The 17,767-nt window shown below is 36.9% G+C and overlaps 1 protein-coding gene across 7 annotated transcripts in view; it reads left to right on the top strand.

The window, feature by feature from the left end:
- The window catches only part of EML1 (EMAP like 1), a 312,714-nt gene that overhangs the window by 242,334 nt on the left and 52,613 nt on the right, over positions 1-17,767 (top strand). For all 7 annotated transcript variants that reach the window (XM_036750598.1, XM_036750594.1, XM_036750593.1 and 4 more), the window contains 4 exons: positions 3,095-3,205; positions 3,977-4,072; positions 6,304-6,438; positions 9,942-10,041. In XM_036750598.1, the coding sequence (XP_036606493.1) occupies positions 3,095-3,205; positions 3,977-4,072; positions 6,304-6,438; positions 9,942-10,041 (442 nt within the window). The remainder of the gene's footprint in view (positions 1-3,094; positions 3,206-3,976; positions 4,073-6,303; positions 6,439-9,941; positions 10,042-17,767) is intronic.

Here is a 17,767-nt window from a genome sequence, read left to right on the forward strand (position 1 = left end):
TTTACCATTAGGCCAATTCTATTTTTTTAATGTTATTTTCTTCAGGGGGTTCTTTGTGCCTCTCTTACCAGGCTGTCTCTTTTCATAGTTTTCTTGCATCGTTCTCCTTTCTTTTCCCATTTTTTCCTCTATCACACTTATCAGTATCTTTAACGCTTTCAGAAATTCTTGTTAGGCTTGGGTCTAATTAGCCTTTTTCTTTGAGGCTTTAGTTGTATCTGTTTTCACATTTTTGTCTTCTACTGAGTGTCTTGGTTTTCCTTGCCACTGTAGAAGTTTATTATTGTTGAGTCCTTTTTTGCTGTTGTTTGCTCATTTTTCCAATCTATTTCTTGACTTTGAACTTTGTGTTAAAGTTGGAGTCTGCTCACCTGGGGCTGAGAGGCACTCTTCCAAACTTCAGGCTTTATTGTGCTGCTGTTTTCAGAACTAGTTCTGGGGGTTTGCAAGTTTTTGGTGCTTCTAAGGTAATGTGATCCAGGGAAAGATGTGGTCACTGCCTTTCTGGTCTCTACTCTGATCTTTACCAATGAAGGACCCCTGTTCCACTGCAGCCACAAGCACTAGTGCTCCTCTTGGCCCTGGAACTGTGACCAGGTTCCCCTGCTCCTTCGTGATCAACCACAAGCAATCCTCTTCTCCCTGCAATTTCTACCCAGATCTTCATATGGGTAGTAGAATTGTCACTTAGTGCTAGCTGTCTGTACAAAGGGTTCTGTGTAATCCCTTTCTGACCAGTTGTCTAACACTCTTACTGTCTCTGGGCTGAGAGCCCCCAAAACTAGTGCTGCTATTGCCACCTCCTATCCACCTCCAAGGCCCACTGTTGGTACTGCTACAACAAGTACTCTGGATTAGCCCCACTCCAGTGTCACAGACCTTTTCTGCCAACCTCTTTAGTAGTCTTAACCTAGAAAAATATATGACCCTGACTTTTTGTTGGTTCTCCTGTGCCAAATTTCAATTTGAAGTGTTAGTTTAAAGTTGAGAATGTTGGGAGAGTTTGGCTGGATTGCTGCCTCTAATCCGTTACCTTGGCTCCACCCTCCTCTCAGTCAGTTTTTTCTTTCCAATCAAAGATCTTGTCAGGGAAAAAAAAATAAGAGTTGAATATCCTTACTTTTCTTCATCACGCATTATCATCTTCCCATCCCCCTTTTAGCAACCATCCTATCCCTTCTTTCATCCTCTTCTTTTGCTGTTTATGGCTACAAATCGTTGAACATCAGTTTCCAAACTATTCAACTTGCAGATCATCCAAAGGTCAATGAAAATTTATATAGTGGGCATGTATAATCTGTAATATATTATCATTGAAGATTTATTTATGTAGGAAAAGCAGCATTAAGGATGTCATCAGAGAAATGTATGACTGCAAAAGAAAATGAACCAGTTGTATGGTAAGGATCAGTGGAGAGCCCACATGCTATATTAGTATCCATATAGTAGCAAGACATCTGCAGTAAGGCCCCCAGGATGTTGGGGGCCTTGTAGAGAACACGAGTAGCACAGGATGAGATAGTGTTAATGGGTGGTAATCTGCATAGTCTGAGGAAATATCCATATCAGTGATATCATAGAGCTATTAAAGTATCAAAATTATTGTGATTTTTCTCTTCCCTCCAATATAGCTTAAAACAGCTCTATTCAAACCAATAGACTTTAATTTAAGAACTAATTTGAATAGAATTAAAGTTGGTTTCAAGTAGCATTTATTTTTAGCTTTTGTAATGCTTCTCTAATATTATTTCAGATAAAATCCTTAATATAAGATTTCTATTTTGGTGGCTTACATATTACCTTGAGTCATATTGAACTCAGTTTTGAAAGCTTTATAAAAACATAGAATTTCTTCCAGTAAAAATTTGAGAAAATAATTTGTTGAAATGAAAAACAAAAAAAATTGCTTCTATTGTTCCTTGGTGACTTGCATTTCATATACCACGTACAGTGGATCAAAATCCTATGCTGTCATAAGATCATGGTGTCATAGTTAGACCTGGAAGATCTAACTTAGAGATCTCTAGTTTTAATTATATGAGTCCACCCTCTACCAACAAAAATAAATCCTTCTATGTCTTAGTAAATGGTTTCATGAATATCCGTGGCCAGACTTTTAATGGTGAGACCTGTCATTTTATAGGTTGATCCTCAAGAGATTGAGACAGACTGTCATCCAAACCATAATCGGAGATCTTCCAGTTTGCCAGGCCTTGTAGAACTGGTTTCCTCTGGCATAGTCTTCCTAAAACCAGATTTACCTCTGTATCACAAGGATGGTAATCAGATAACCTGGAAAATAGCTGATTGGCTTCATGCTAATCATAAACAGAACTCTGAGTTTAATGTTAATGATTTGCTTTTGGGATTTGTAAGTGCTCAGGAATATTATGCATTTCATAAACATGATTGGGAATGGTGGTGATGAACTTCACCATACTCACTAACAATATGATGCCTAAGAGAATATAATACACATAAGATTTAATTTTTCTTGTCATTATTAATTTTAAGATTTTATCATCCACATGTGCAAATCAGTTTATATCCCTAAATTCGAATAGTCAACAAAAATAGGCAGAGCAAATTTTAAAATTAGGAAGAGGGGCAGCTAAGTGGCGCAGTGAGCAGAGCACTGGCCCTGAAGTGAGGAGGACCTGAGTTCAAATGCGACCTCAGACACTTGACACACTTGTTGGCTGTGTGACCTTGGGCAAGTCACTTAACCCCAATTGCCCTGCCTTCCCCCCTCAAAAAAAAAGTTAAAAAAAAATAAAATTAGGTAGAGTTCACCTAAAATTAACTAGCATCATAGGATCATCAAATTTTAGAGTTAGAATTCATGAATTATAAATTATACCACACAGTCTTTTCCTTGACAATAAATAAATGTCATATTTGGTGATAGCCTCAAAAAATAATGAGTGTGTGGCTTGTGTTCAAAAGGCAGATTTATAATATTTTAATTAATCATCAGGCCACTTTATCATGGTTAACATTACTGTTCAAATGATCTTTGAAATTCCTTCAACTTCAAGAAAAAGCATAGACAAATCTATCATAAATTGGCATCTCTACATTTTTGTTTTAACAGCATCTACCCCCACATGTACGCATCTGGGATTCTGTCACATTGAATACACTGCATGTCATTGGAATGGGGTTTTTTGACCGAGCAGTCACCTGTATTGCTTTCTCTAAATCTGTAAGTATATAGGTAATGAGATTGATTGGATGTTTAACAATATGGCATATACTTAAATCTATGTATTCTTCAATATATTAAACATAGACTTAAATATATTTGTATGTATTCCATGCCATAGTGTGTGTTATTCTATATTAATCTGTTCCATACTATAGTATAGTGCCCTAATATTCTATACTATTCTATATACTGTAGTATGGATATATTTTATACTTTGCATGTATGTATTCTATACTATAAATATTAGGATATGCCATAAAGTTAAACATTTATGTGTAAATCTAAGTACAGGCTTCTTCCTTTTTAAGGAGGGCTGCTAATGTGAATTGGAAACCATCTTCCTTTGGGCACTGGGAATCAAAATTACCCTTCTTTAGCCACTTAAAGCTAAAGGGTGCCCCATGCATGGCTCTTCTCCTCCTTTCCCCTCCTACACCCTCATCATCCTAATTTTTTCCCTGCCAGCACCCCTTCTAGCTAATTAAGCAAGTGCCAAAGACACTGGATAATGCAAATGCTGTATTGAGCCAAATATAGGCCACATTCTTCCTCCAAGACTAGCTTGTTATAAAAGTCAAAATGTGGCCTATTATGAATATTATTTTTCAATACATTTTTCCATGGCAAAGCAACTTCATTTTACAGGTATGACCCATACTCTCAAAATTAGCCATGATTTTAAGATTAGGAAACTTTATATTTAAAGGAAAGCATTCAACCTTTTTCATATTTATTTGAACTTTCCCTCTGATTACCTTTGTTTTTCAGAATGGAGGAAGTAATCTTTGTGCAGTAGATGACTCCAATGACCATGTGCTTTCTGTGTGGGATTGGCAGAAAGAAGAAAAACTGGCAGACGTCAAGGTTTTATCCCAAATTATTCATTCATTCGTTTGTTTGCACTAGGACATTATTCCCCATACATGGTGCCAACTTACCAGATCTCTTCTCCTTTAGACTTAAGCACCTTCTTAACATTTCTGTTTCTCATAGTAAGCTGCTTATTCTCCCAGACATTCAGATGAGACATCTTGGAGTCATTTTTGCTGCGTTCTTTTCCTTCCAAATTCAGTCACTGTCTTGTACATTTTTCCTTTATGATATCCCTGAGAATCTCCCCCTCTTTCTATTCCATTTGTAACCACCAAGAAAGATCATTGATAGAATAGAGCACATGAAAGGGTTTTCAGTGTCTGGAAATGCCCACTGGTTTGTCCTTTACCAGACTGCGGCTTGTAGGATATATATCTAGCCCATGTACTTTGCTGAACGTGGAAAAAAGTGCTGCTCCTCCAAAACATTTTAATAGAATTTTCATTTTTGTATGATCATGCAAATATTGATATATATATATATAGATAGATAGATATAGATATAGATATATTGATCTGAATTCTACTTTTCCATCAATAGACACCTCAATAAAGTTGTTTCTAATGAAACCTATTCCATAATGATTTTTTTAAATTTTCATTTATTTCTCTTGGACTAACCTAAAATTCATAAATTATGCCATGTAGGCTTTTATTTCATTATGTGTTCATTATGTTGTTCTCTGGGTACTTAATATCTGTATATTTTATTTCTGAATTTAATTATAAACTATTTGAGAATAGGCTTGCCATTTCCTCCCTTTCTTACTCCCAATGCCTGGCAGAGTACTGGACAAACAAAAAGTATCTAGTAACTGATAATAGTTTTTCATTCTATGAATGCTGGTTTACACAATTTTATAATTTATTGTGTTAGTTTGAGGGAACAATATGATTTAAAAAAATAAATTCTAGTTATTAAATTTGCTTTTGAATAAGCCTTTTTCTTTCTTATTCCTCTTTAAAAAGTAGGTTTGGGGGATGTGTAAATATTTTTAAATGAGATTATTAAAGCAAAACTAAAACAGCATTTTAAAAATATTTGCATGTTCATACATAAATGAAAATTCTATTAAAATGTTTTGGATGAGCAGTATTCTTTCCCTAGCAATATACAGGGAAGAGACAAAGAGAATATTCAAAATACTTGGATATCTAAGGAGTTAGAAAACAAACATTTGTTTCTAGCACTTACTAAATACAAAACTTGCTATTTGGGGTATGTTTGATAATGAAAGAAAAGTTTGTTGCTTTTTTTAGTGTATCCTAAGCTTTTTAGCTATAGCAGATACTTTATTTAGAAAACATTTTTTAGTGTAGAGAAAGGAGATAATTATTTGCATTCCTTACAGATATAATGTAGATAAACGGGTCCTATGTTTAGAGTGAGATCTGGTTCCAGATCCTGGCTTGGCCACTTACTAGTTGATCATTCACATGATTGTGGGCAAATCATTTAATCTCTATGCTTTGGTTTCCTCTCCTGTGAAATTGAGGTATTATTTATGCTAATTACCTCACAGTTTTGTTGTGACAAAAGTATTTATAAACCTTATTGTGATTAGTAAATGTGAGCTATAGTTTGCTCTTTGGGGCAGAAGGGTGTGTTCTAGACCTGTGATTTCATCCCCCTGGGGAAGTACTCTAGAACATTCTGATACTCATGCAGCTGAGCAGCTCATCTGTAACTTAAAGCAAACAGTTCTTATTGCCTGATAGTCATAAGCCCAGGGAAAACATTTAACTGAGCTTTTGAAAAGTAGGACATGACATACGAAACACTTTTCCTTCTTAGAATACATTCTGAGTGACTCATTTTAACTAAAAAATCTGTATTGTTGTGGTTTTGTGGAATATTGGACATAGGATTAGAAGGGGTCTCAGAGCTGATCTATTTCAGCACCCACACTTTATAAATGAGAAGACTGAGGATCGGAGAAGTGAAGGTCTTACCCAAATTTTACACAGGTGGTCAGGAAGAGTCTGAACAAGGTTCTCTAGCTCCAGATCCAGTGTGGCTTTCCACTGTACCACACTGCCATCGATGTATATTATTCTGATAACTTATGACATACATATTATATGACCAATTCAATTAAACAAGACAACAGAAGGGAAAGGAATAATACCATTAATTAATTGGCTTTCCATTTGTAGTTCAAATTCTCTATGTTTAATGTTTAATAGGATTCGATGCATTCAGTTTTTACATTTTTCTTGAAGTGTTCTAATGAAGCTGTATTTGCTGCTGACTTCCACCCCACGGACACAAATATTATAGTTACATGTGGAAAATCACATCTTTACTTTTGGACATTAGAAGGAAACTCCCTTATTAAAAAACAAGGATTATTTGAGGTAAGGTTAAATTACATTTTTTCTTTTAATAAAATGAAATGTAATGACTGAATGTGAAAGAAGTAATTAAGATCACACTTACTGTGTCTGACTTCTACTATAGCACTTAGCATTCTGTTTTAATTTTATCTTTCTTGTCTAATATTGTGAACGGGTATTTCAAACTCAGCATCCCCAAAACAACTCATTCTCTTTTCCTCAAACCTACCTTTCTTCTGAATTTACCTATTGCTGTCGTGGCACCACTGTCCTAGTCACCTAGGCTTGCTCCCACATGTCTGATCAGCCCGTCCTCACCACTTGCCTCTCCCTGACCCTGGTCCAGGCCCTTGTCTGCTGTCACCTGGACTAGTCACTGGTCTGTGGTTTCCCTGCCTCGAGCCTCACTCGACATTATCCACAAAGCTGCCAAATTGATTTTCCTAAAACATATTTCTGTCCATGTCATCTTTCCTCCCCAGCTCAGTAAACTACACTGGTTTCCTGTCCCCTCTAACATCAAATATAAGCACCTCTATTTGGTGTGTAAAGCTCTCTACAACCTAGCCCTTTCCTACCTTTCTGAAATGTTTACACATTACTACACAGATTCTGTTAACAGCTATCCTGGATTGTTATTTATTATGCCTCCTTATTATGTATTCCTCACACAGGAAGTTCTGTCTCCCTTTCCCTGCCTTTGTATCAGCTGTCCCTCATGCCTTGGATACATTCCTTTTTTAACCCCTACCTCTCAGAATCACTGTTTTCTTTCAAGGATTAGCTTAGACAGCATTTTCTGCACAAAGACTTCCCTGATCCCGCCTCCCAGTGGCTAAAGCACTCCCTCCCCAACTCCCTTTTTAGCCATTATGTGTGTATATGTATAGATGCAAAGCACATAGACGAAGTATTTATGTATACATGTGTACTTGTATGTGCCTATGTTCCCCCCACTCTCTCTGGTGTAGGCTCCTGGAAGGCAGAGACTTTTTCACTTCTATCCCTTTACTCCTAGTGCTTAATGTAATGCCTGACAAATAATAGATATTTGGGTTGATTAATTGATTGATTGATTATGTCTGTACTAAGTCAATAAGTCACTTCTAATCTCCAAGAATTGATTCTTTGAACTTTTCTAAATAGTGGATTTGAGATTTTCATTAGTCCTACCACACTTGGATTTAAAGAGAGGGAAGTTCTAACTTGCTTTTCTATGTACAGGTAATATGATTAATAGTGAAGAAAAGGAAGTGATTTTGAACCCCCATTTGGGGCAGCGAGGACCAGAGGCCTAGGAGAATGATTTATTGTAGGTGATTACACTAGTATGTTAAGTAAGAGGCCCTGTAAAATTCCATGAACTAATAAATTCTCTTGTGTGTCTTTTCAGTGCTTTGAAATATAATCTTTCGTATCTCTACCTGTTGAAATACTTCTCTTCCTTTAAGGCCCAGTATAGGCATTTCTTCCCCCGTAAAGCCTTCCCTGATCTCCCCCTTGTCAAAAATAATTTCCCCTTTTCTAATTTTTTAGAGCATATTGTCTGGATCTCTCCTTTGCCCCTTCACTTTACTGTTTACCATATGTCTCTGTGCACATATGCTTTAAGGGCAAGACTGTGTTACTGTTTCTAGTAGAATGCCATGTGTATATTAGGCACCCTAAAAACATTTGCTTAACTTAATTGAGAAAAATAAAACAAAAATCATTGGCAAAAATTAAATACAAACCAAATATTAAATGATGACACTTTCAAAAAGAAACTTGAATGTAAGTCAAGTATCATCTTAAAGATTTTCTTAGCTCTGTGTTTGGAAGACTGAATATGAATATAGTTTCTAATTTTAAGGAGTCGCTTCTGGTAGTATTTGCTAAATCACCTCCTTGTTAGTTATTGATTTAATAATCAGTACTTTAGAATCAGGGTCTTCTACCTCTGACTCATTCCCAGATATATTCCAGTGATGTATAAGTTTAAATTGGAAGTGGCAAACTCATGGGTGGCTTTTCCCAAACAGATTAAAATGTAATTGGGAAATGTTTAACAAAATAAATAAAAATAACCAATACAACATATGTAATGTTAATTTGTAGTTTCACAATGAATAGGTAGCCATTTTTATTTGATTTTTGTCACTACTGGTTTAGATGACTGGCAAGTGTTGGGATGTCATGGAGGGTTACTAATGAAAAATATTCTAGAAACTTGTTTCTTTGGGGTTTTATTGAATTGGTACTTGAGAGGAAAGAAAGGAATGATAAGGTGGGGTGGAAGACGGAAAAGAATAGAGTGAAAAATGCTGAGGCAAAGCATGGAATGTCTCAGATCTAATCGCTCGTTACCAAAGATCCATTAATGAAGGAAGAAAAAGTAGAGAACAGGCACATTAAGGAAAGTAGTCTGGGGACCCACGTACAAAAACACCAGGGGGGAAGGTTCTTGCTTTCAATGCTAGTCTTGTTCTCTGCCTCCATTCTTTTAAGGAGTTAAAAAAATTTAGTGATATTTGCTTTTTAGGCTATGCCTCATAATTCCCTTCAGTTTCTCTCCTTCACAGAAAAGCCAATACCTTCAGTTTGCTAATTATAATATGTTAACTAACACACTGTAAAGACTATCAGGTTACAACCTATATTGTAGGCAGAACTATAAGTACACAGTATAGTTAGAGTCCAGTATTGTCTATTTTACATATTGTCTTAAATAAGGCTTAATAAAGTTAAATAAGAGTTCTCAAGTTTAGTTAGAAAACCAATTCAGATCTTTCACTTGGAATCTGTTTCCTCTTTCTCATTTTACCCAACTTTTGTCATCAAGTTGGGATATTCTCTCTCAACTTCTAGAATACTAAGAAATAAAGATTCTTTCTGCCTTTAATCTCCAGGAATTCAAAGATGTCTCATATCTTTCTTGAGTGTTAAGACTAACTTAGCTTCCTCCAAGACTGTTCTTTCAAGTCCTATTCTGATTTCCCCAGTTCTGTCCAGAAGTAATCCTATCCTTCCGTTTAGATTTCTTCACTCACTGCTTTGTCTTTCTTTAGTTATTTTGTTCACATGATTCTCTTCCCGCCTAATTCAATACTAACTTGTTTGTTCCTTTATTTTCCTGCAATTGTTTGATTGTTTCTTGTGTCAGTTTAGCTCTTACATTTCAAACTGACACTTGCAAATACAGGCAGAAGTGATGCTATAATGATACCTATGCAGGAGAATAGCACAATACAAATAAAAGCCACTTTTAAAAAGTACTTCAATAGCTCTTTAAGAGTTTTCAGTTGCAGTGGTATAAGTAATCCCTCTATCCCACCCAGAGTAAAATTCCTCTGTAATATAGCTTCTGGTCTTTTATGTCACTGGCGCCAAAAATATCTATCACCTTATAGCCAACCTGGTAATATATGTATAATTTGTTAATTTGAGTTTCACAAAAATTACGTGACAACAATTTAATTATGAGATTAATAACATACTATAAGACAGTCTCTTAATTTAAAATATATGCTTTTATCATTCTGTAGAAACAAGAGAAGCCAAAGTTTGTCCTTTGTGTGACTTTCTCTGAAAATGGTGATACCATTACTGGAGATTCAAGTGGCAACATCTTAGTTTGGGGAAAAGGTAAGAGAAATTATTTTTTTTTGAGAGAGAGGATTTTGCCTTGATACTTCAAAAAGTAATAATGTTATTAATACAGTGAATTTTAAGAAGTATTCTAACGAAGTCCAGTCTGATTTTAAGGAAGATTCTGTGTGAAATTTAATGTAAGAATATTGGTAGTCAAATGCCAAATTAAATGGGGAATTAAAAAGCATTGGGAGGCAGTAAGACATAATGGGTAGAAAACTGGCCTTGAAGTCAAACAAACCTGAGTTCAAATTTTGCAGATAAAACAAACTGGCTCATTACTCTAGTAATGGGTTAGCAGGCTTGTCACCTAACCTCTCAGTGCTCCAATCAACTCTCTCAGACTACAAGTTGTAAAGAAGGGGTTGATTCCCATTGTTAGAGGAAGTTCCTTCTCAGAGCTCCCTCCCCTGAGGAAATCACAGGTCTAGTTTCAAAAAAGATGAACAGCACCATATAATTGGAGGCATTAGAACTATGGAAAATTATGGATAAGACTTGTGACCAAGTTTTGGTTTGCTATTCAATAGAATTGATAATTCAATTAAAGGCAAGGTGGCTTAATGGATAGAGGGCCAACAAAATGCCAGAAAGACCTGGATTCCAATCTTGCATCTGATACATGATAGCTGTGTGACTATGGTTAAGTTCCTCTCAGTGCCCAGGCAACTTTTTACAACTATAAGTACAGCTCGAAAAGACCTTAGAAGACATCAAGTCCAACTCCCTCATTTTACAAATGAGAATACTGAGGTACAAAAGAGCTAAGGATTTGCCCAGAGCCATGCAGATAATAAATATCTGAGGTGGGATTTAAATTACTGACCTACCTGAAAGGATAGTTTCTCATTGCTCTCGGGGCAGAGCCAAGAGGGACTCCACTAAGCTCTCCCCCAAACCCTTCCAAAACCTTTAAGTAATGACTCAAAACAAATCCTAGAGCAGCAGAACCCACAAAAAGATGGAGTGAAGTAAATTTCCATCACAAGGCAACTTGGAAGGTCAGCAAGAAAAGTCTGTCACACCTGGGTGAGAGTGGAGCATAGTCCAGCACAGGCTGTGCCAGTGCAGTCCAGGCCCTAGCACACCCCGAGCAGGTCTCAAGGCGACTGAATCACTGGAAGCACTGACAGTTTTCAGACCTCTCAATCCACAGAAACTAAAGACAACTCAGAAGGTCAGCAGGTAAGATCCATCACAACTGAGTGAGAGTGGAGCACAGTCCATTGCCATGCCATCACAGCCCTGGCCACAGCAAACTAGGAGCAGGCCTTGGGCGTGATTGAACCAGCAGTGACAGTGGCAATGGCAGAGGCTACTTCTGGAGCACTCAACCCAGATGGTAAGAGGGTCAAACCACTTGTCAGAAGGAAATTACAGGGGTCTTTTTGCTAGCACTGAGGCAGGAGTCTATTGCTTTGCCCACCCATACTCGATTTTGAGTCCCAGTCCAGTGTAGCAGTCCCAGGGTGAGGAGGAGCACTAGCGTAGAAGAGCTTGCAGCCACAGTGGAAGGGAGACCCTCCTCACAGTACCAGAATAGAAGAGAGTGCTTCAGACCAGAGTACAGGCCAGAAGAGTAGTTAACACCTCTCCTTACATCATCATACCACCTGGGAAGAACTGAAAACTTATGGGACCCTAGAAGTATCTCTGAAAATAGCTGCACAAAACCCTTGAAGCTTGGGACAGTATGCCCTCCACCCTGGAACCAGGGTCCAACTTTAACAAAGAGTTAAAATTCAGGTAATAGGTTGGGAAAATGAATAAGCAATGGAAAAAAACTCTGACTATAGAAAGTTATTATGGTGACAAGAAAGATCAAAACACACACTTAGAAGAAAACAAAGTCAAAGCTCCTACATCCAAAACCTCCAAGAAAAATATTAATTGGTCTCAGGCCATGGAAGAGTTCAAAAAGGATTTTGAAAATCAAGTAAGAGAAGTAGGGGAAAAATTAGGAAGAGAAATGAAAGTGATACAAGAAAATCATGAAAAATGAGTCAACAGCTTGGTAAAGGAGGCACATAAAAAAAATACTAAAGAAAATAACGCCCTAAAAATCAGATTTTGGCCAAATGGAAAAGGAGGTCCAAAAGCTCACTGAAGAAAATAATTCCTTAAAACTTAGAATGGAGCAAATGGAAGCTAATGACTTTCTGAGAACTCAAGAAACAATAAAACAAAACCAAAAGAATGAAAAAATAGAAGACAATGTGAAATATCTCATTGGAAAAACAACTGACCTGGAAAATAGATCCAAGAGAGATAATTTGAAAATTATTGGATTACCTGAAAGTCATGATTAAAAAAAGATCCTAGACATCATCTTTCAAGAAATTATCAAGGAAAACTGTCCTGATATTCTAGAACCAGAGGGTAAAATAGAAATTGAAAGATCACCTCCTGAAAGAGATCCCAAAAGAAAAACTGCTATTATTATTAACTAATATTATAGCCAAATTCCAGAGTTCCTAAGTCAAGGAGAAAATATTGCAAACAGCCAGAAAAAAAAAATTCAAGTATTGTGGAGCCACGGTCAGGATAACACAAGATTTAGCAGCTTCTGCATTAAAGGATTAGAGGGCTTAGAATATGATGTTCCAGAAGGCAGAGGAGCTAGGATTACAATGAAGAATCATGTACCCAGCAAAACTGAGTATAATCCTTCAGGGGAAAAAATGGACACTCAGTGAGATAGATGACTTTCCAGCATTCATGATGAAAAGACCAGAGCTGAATAGAAAATCTGACTTTCAAATACAAGACTCAAGAGAAGCATAAAAAGGTAAACAGGAAAGGGAACTCAGAAGGGACTTAACAAGTTTAAACTTTTATATTCCTACATGGGAAGATGATATTTATAACTCATAAGACCTTTTTCATTATTAGGGTTAATATATAGACAGAAGGCACAGGTGTGAGTTGAATATGAAGGGATGATATCTAAAAAATAAAATTAAGGGGTGAGAGAGGAATGTACCAGGAGAAGGAGAAAGGGAGAGGTAGAATGGAGTAAATTTTCTCACATAAAAGAGGCAAGAAAAAGCTTTTACAATAAGGGGGAAGTGAGGCAGGGCGAGTATACCTTATTCTCATCATAATTGGTTCAAAATGGGAATAACATACAGGCAGCTGGGGATAGAAATTCATCTTACCCTACAGGAAAGTAGGAGGAGAAGGGGATAGGAGAAGGGGGAATAATAGGAAGGAGGGCAAATTAAGGGAGGGATTAGTCAGAAGCAAAATACTTTTGAGGAGGGACAAGGTGAAAGGAGAGAGAGAGTAGGATAAATAGGAGGGGGACATAGGATGGAGAGAAATACAATTAGTAGTAGTAACTAAAAAAAAATTTTGAAGCACGTTTCTCTGATAAAGGCCTCATTTCTCAAACATAGAGAGAACTGAGTCAAATTTATAAAAATAAGAGCCATTCCCCAATTGATAAACAATCAAAAGATATGATCAGTTTTCAGGTGATGTAATAAAAGCTATCTATAGCCATATGAAAAAGTACTCTCACTCTCTATTGATTGGAGAAATGCAAATTAAAATGATTCTGAAGGACTACCTCATACCTATTAGATTGGCTAATAGGACAGAAAAGGTAAATGACAAATGTTGGAGGGGAAGTGGGGAAAATGAGACATTAATGCATTGTTGGTGGAGTTGTGAACTGATTCAACCATTCTGTAGAGCCATTTGGAACTATGTCCAAAGGGCTAAAAAACCATGCATACCCTTTGACCGAGCAACACCACTACCAGCTCTGTATCCAAAAAGTGAGAAAAAACAGAAAGGAAAAGGAGCTATATGTGAGAAAATATTTATAGCAGCTCTTCTGGTGGCAAAGGATTGGAAATTGAGAGGATGCCCATCAACTGGAGAAAGGCCGAACCAACTATAGTATAGTGATGGAATATTATTGTGCTAGAAGAAATGATGAGCAGGATGCTCTCAGACAAACCTGGAAAGACTTACGGAAGCTGATGCAAAGTGAACTGTACTGTGTACAATATTGTAAGATGTTCAGCTGTGAATGACTTAGCTATTTTCACAATACAACAATCTAAGACAACTCTGAAGGACTTATGATGAAAAATGCCACCCATCCCCAGAGAAAGAGCTGATGGTGTCTGGATACATATTGAAGCATACTTTTTTTTTGCTTTATTTTTCTTGAGTTCTTTTGTCCATGTTTTCTTTCACAGCAAGACTATTATGGAAGTGTTTTGCCTGATCACCCATATATATAAGCCTCTCAGTGAGGCAGAGTGGGGAGGGAGGAAAGGAGAGGATTTAGAACTCAAAGTTTTAAAAACAAACATTAAAAATTGTTTTTACATCTAACTGGGGGAAAATAAAATACTAAATAAATAAAAAAACAAAAATTAATAATATATTTTTAGAAGGACAGTTTTTATACAGGGAGTTCCCTATACCAGAGACGATGAGTGGTGTAGTGAATTCGGATAGGAAGACCTGAGTTCATATTTGGCCTCAGACACTCACTGGTGTGTCACACCTAGTGCATGATCCTGAGCAAGTTACCCAACCTTTGTGTGTTTCCGTTTCCTCAACTATAAAATGAGGATAATAATAGGACCTGTTGTTCAGGGTTATTTCGAGGACCAAAGGAAATGATCTTTGTAAAAGTGCTCAGCACAGTGCCTAGCAAGTAGTAGGTGCTGTGTAGGTGCTTATTCCATTGCATTCCCCACCAAAGAAACTGCACATCTGGACCAGATAGAAACCTTAAAATATTTACTCAAAAATTACAAGTTGTAATTGTAAAGAAACAAGTTGTTTTAAATCCACAGTTATAGAATTATTCAATTCAGTGAGCATTTAATAAACACCTATAATGTATAGAGGACAGATGTCAAATTCATATTGCAGGAATTCTTCTTAGAACTATATGTTCAAACCATAATAAAGATGATATGCCATAATGCTTAAATTCTTTGATATTTCCTTACTTGATACTTGTGTTAAGATCATAAGTCATCAGTGCCTACCTGTCCTTTTCAGCCCTTCTCTGTCTTCCTGTAAATTCTACCCTGGAGAACCACCCAGCATGCTAGGGGCCTTCCTCTCGATCTCTTAACATTGTAGAGATACTGATGAAATACACAGACTCTATCATTTATCCCTCCTCACTTCCAGACAAACTCATCTTTTTTTCTGGTCATACATCTCTCTATTGATCTCCCTTATACCACTTCTGCAGAATTCTTCTTTGGTAATATATTATAGCCTGCTTGAACCTAACATGTGCTACTCATTTGGTGGACCCTCAAGTTTAATTATGGAGTGACTGCTATTTTGTGATTTGCAGACATACAAAATGTTATTGCTAAATAAAAAAGATAGGCTTTTGTTTGAGGAAAAAGTTTGGAGTAATTAAAAGTACTTTCCATTTTCCACCAATCAATCCAGTTCACCCTTTTCTACTTATCATATGCCATGTCTGTCTATGATACGTGTACTGATAGTCCACCCAAAATGCATATCATAATCTAGGTTATGGGGCTTCTTCATTGGTTTTTCCTATATGACCACTTAGTCCAAACTCTCATAAAAAATAATCAGTCTAATTTAGGAGACTGTAATATTCCAGGACTTGATGCAATTCCCACAGTGTCATCCAGAAACAAGAGCATCTGGAAAATTCACCATCTAGAGGGAGCTCTTCTACTTGGACTCCGCACAAGACACCCTCCGTGATCCGATAAACAGCTTTAATAAACATGTGTCTTCCTGTTTGATGCTTTGGTTGATATTAATAATCAGAGGGATCCTTGAACAAAGTTCTCTGCTCTTTGTGATTTTGATGTATCAACAGAAAATACTTTGTTAGAAGAGAAATATTAAGATAGTATTTGCCATAGGAAATCAAATGCTTTTTTGTAATTATCGAACAATAACCACAGTGGAATCTTGTGTTCTCTAGATTCTTCATTCAGCTGCGTGATGTAGATGTTGAGGGGCTGGATATTAGAACCCGTGTTGTTGTTGTGTTTGTCCTTTGATCTTGAGGAGGACCGTGACATCATTGACTTGGATTTGAGGGAGGGAGGGCCGCGCAAGGTCACCAGCCTCACTTTCTCCTCCAGAGCCGCCTGGGTCCGGTGGCCTGATATTCACCAAAACCACTGAAGATGGCCCAGGATGCATGAGGAGACCCTGGCCCTTTCAGTCTAAGGTCTTTTCAGGTTCTCATTTTGGGTGAGGTAGCACCCCATTCAGTGAATAGGCCTCTTTAAGAAGTTAATCAAGGATATGACCACAATTACAAAACACTTCTCACACAAATGAAGTCAGATCTAAATAAATAACATCAGTTGTTCATGGTTAGGCCGAGCTAATATAATAAAAATGACAGTTTTACCTAAATTAATTTACTTGTTCAGCGCCATACCAATTGAGCTACCAAAATTTATTTTACAGAGCTGGATAAAATAATAACAAAATTCATCTGGAAGAACAAGAGGTCCAGAATATCTAGGGAATTAATGAAAAGAAATGCTAGGGAAGGTGGCCTAGACATACCAGATATTAAACTGTACTATAAAGCAATAGTCATCAAAACTACCCAGTACTGGCTGAGAAACAAAGTGGTGGATCAGTGGAATAGGTTAGGTACACAAGACACAGTACTCAACGACTGTAGCAATCTTTGATAAACCCAAAGAATCCAGCTTCTGGGCTGAGAATTCACTGTTCCACAAAAATGGCTGGGAAAATGGTGTGGCAGAAACTGGACATAGACCAATATCTCATACCGTATACCAAAATAAAGTCAAAACGGGTTCATAATTTAGAAATAAAGGCTGATACTATAAGCAGTTTGGGAGAGCAAGGAATAGTTTGCCTGCCAGATTTATGGGAAAGGGAAGAATTCATGACCCAAGAAGAGATAGAGAGTATTATAAAATGCAAAATGGATAATTTTGATCGTTAAATTGAAAATTTTTTGTATAAACAAAGCCAATGCAACCAAGATTAGGAGGGAAGCAGAAAATTGGGAGAAAATCCTTACAACCAGTGTTTCTGATAAAGGCCTCGTATCTAAAATATACAGGGAACTGAGCCAAATTTATAGGAATAAAAGCCATTCCACAGTGGAGAAATGGTCAAAGGATATGAACAGGCATTTTTCAGAGGAAAAAAAATTAAAGATATTTATAGGCATGTGAAAAGGCTCTAAATCACTATTGATTAGAGAAATGCAAATCAGAAGAACTCTTAGGTACCATATCTCTCCTGTCAGATTGGCTAACGTAACAAAACAGGAAAATGATAAATGCTGGAGAGGATGTGGGAAAATTGGAACGTTAATACAGTGCTGGTAGAATTGTGAACAGATCCAGCCATTCTGGAGAGCAATTTCAAACTATGTCCAAAGGGCTATAAAAATGTGCATACCCTTTGACCCAGCAATACCACTTCTAGGGCTGTATCTCAAAGAGATCACACAAGTGGGAAAGGGACCCATATGTACAAAAATATTTATAGCTGCTCTTTTTGTAGTAGCAAAGAATTGGAAATCAAGGGGAGGCCCATCAATTGGGGAATAGCTAAACAAGTTGTGGTATGTGAATGTAATGGAATACTATTGTGCTATAAGAAATGGGGAAGATATGGACTTCATAAGAACCTACAAAGACCTACATGATCTGATGCTGAATGAGAGGAGCAGAACCAGGAGAACATTGTA

The sequence above is a fragment of the Trichosurus vulpecula genome, chromosome 3 (assembly GCF_011100635.1).
Source record: "Trichosurus vulpecula isolate mTriVul1 chromosome 3, mTriVul1.pri, whole genome shotgun sequence".
Taxonomy (NCBI): Eukaryota; Metazoa; Chordata; class Mammalia; order Diprotodontia; family Phalangeridae; genus Trichosurus; species Trichosurus vulpecula.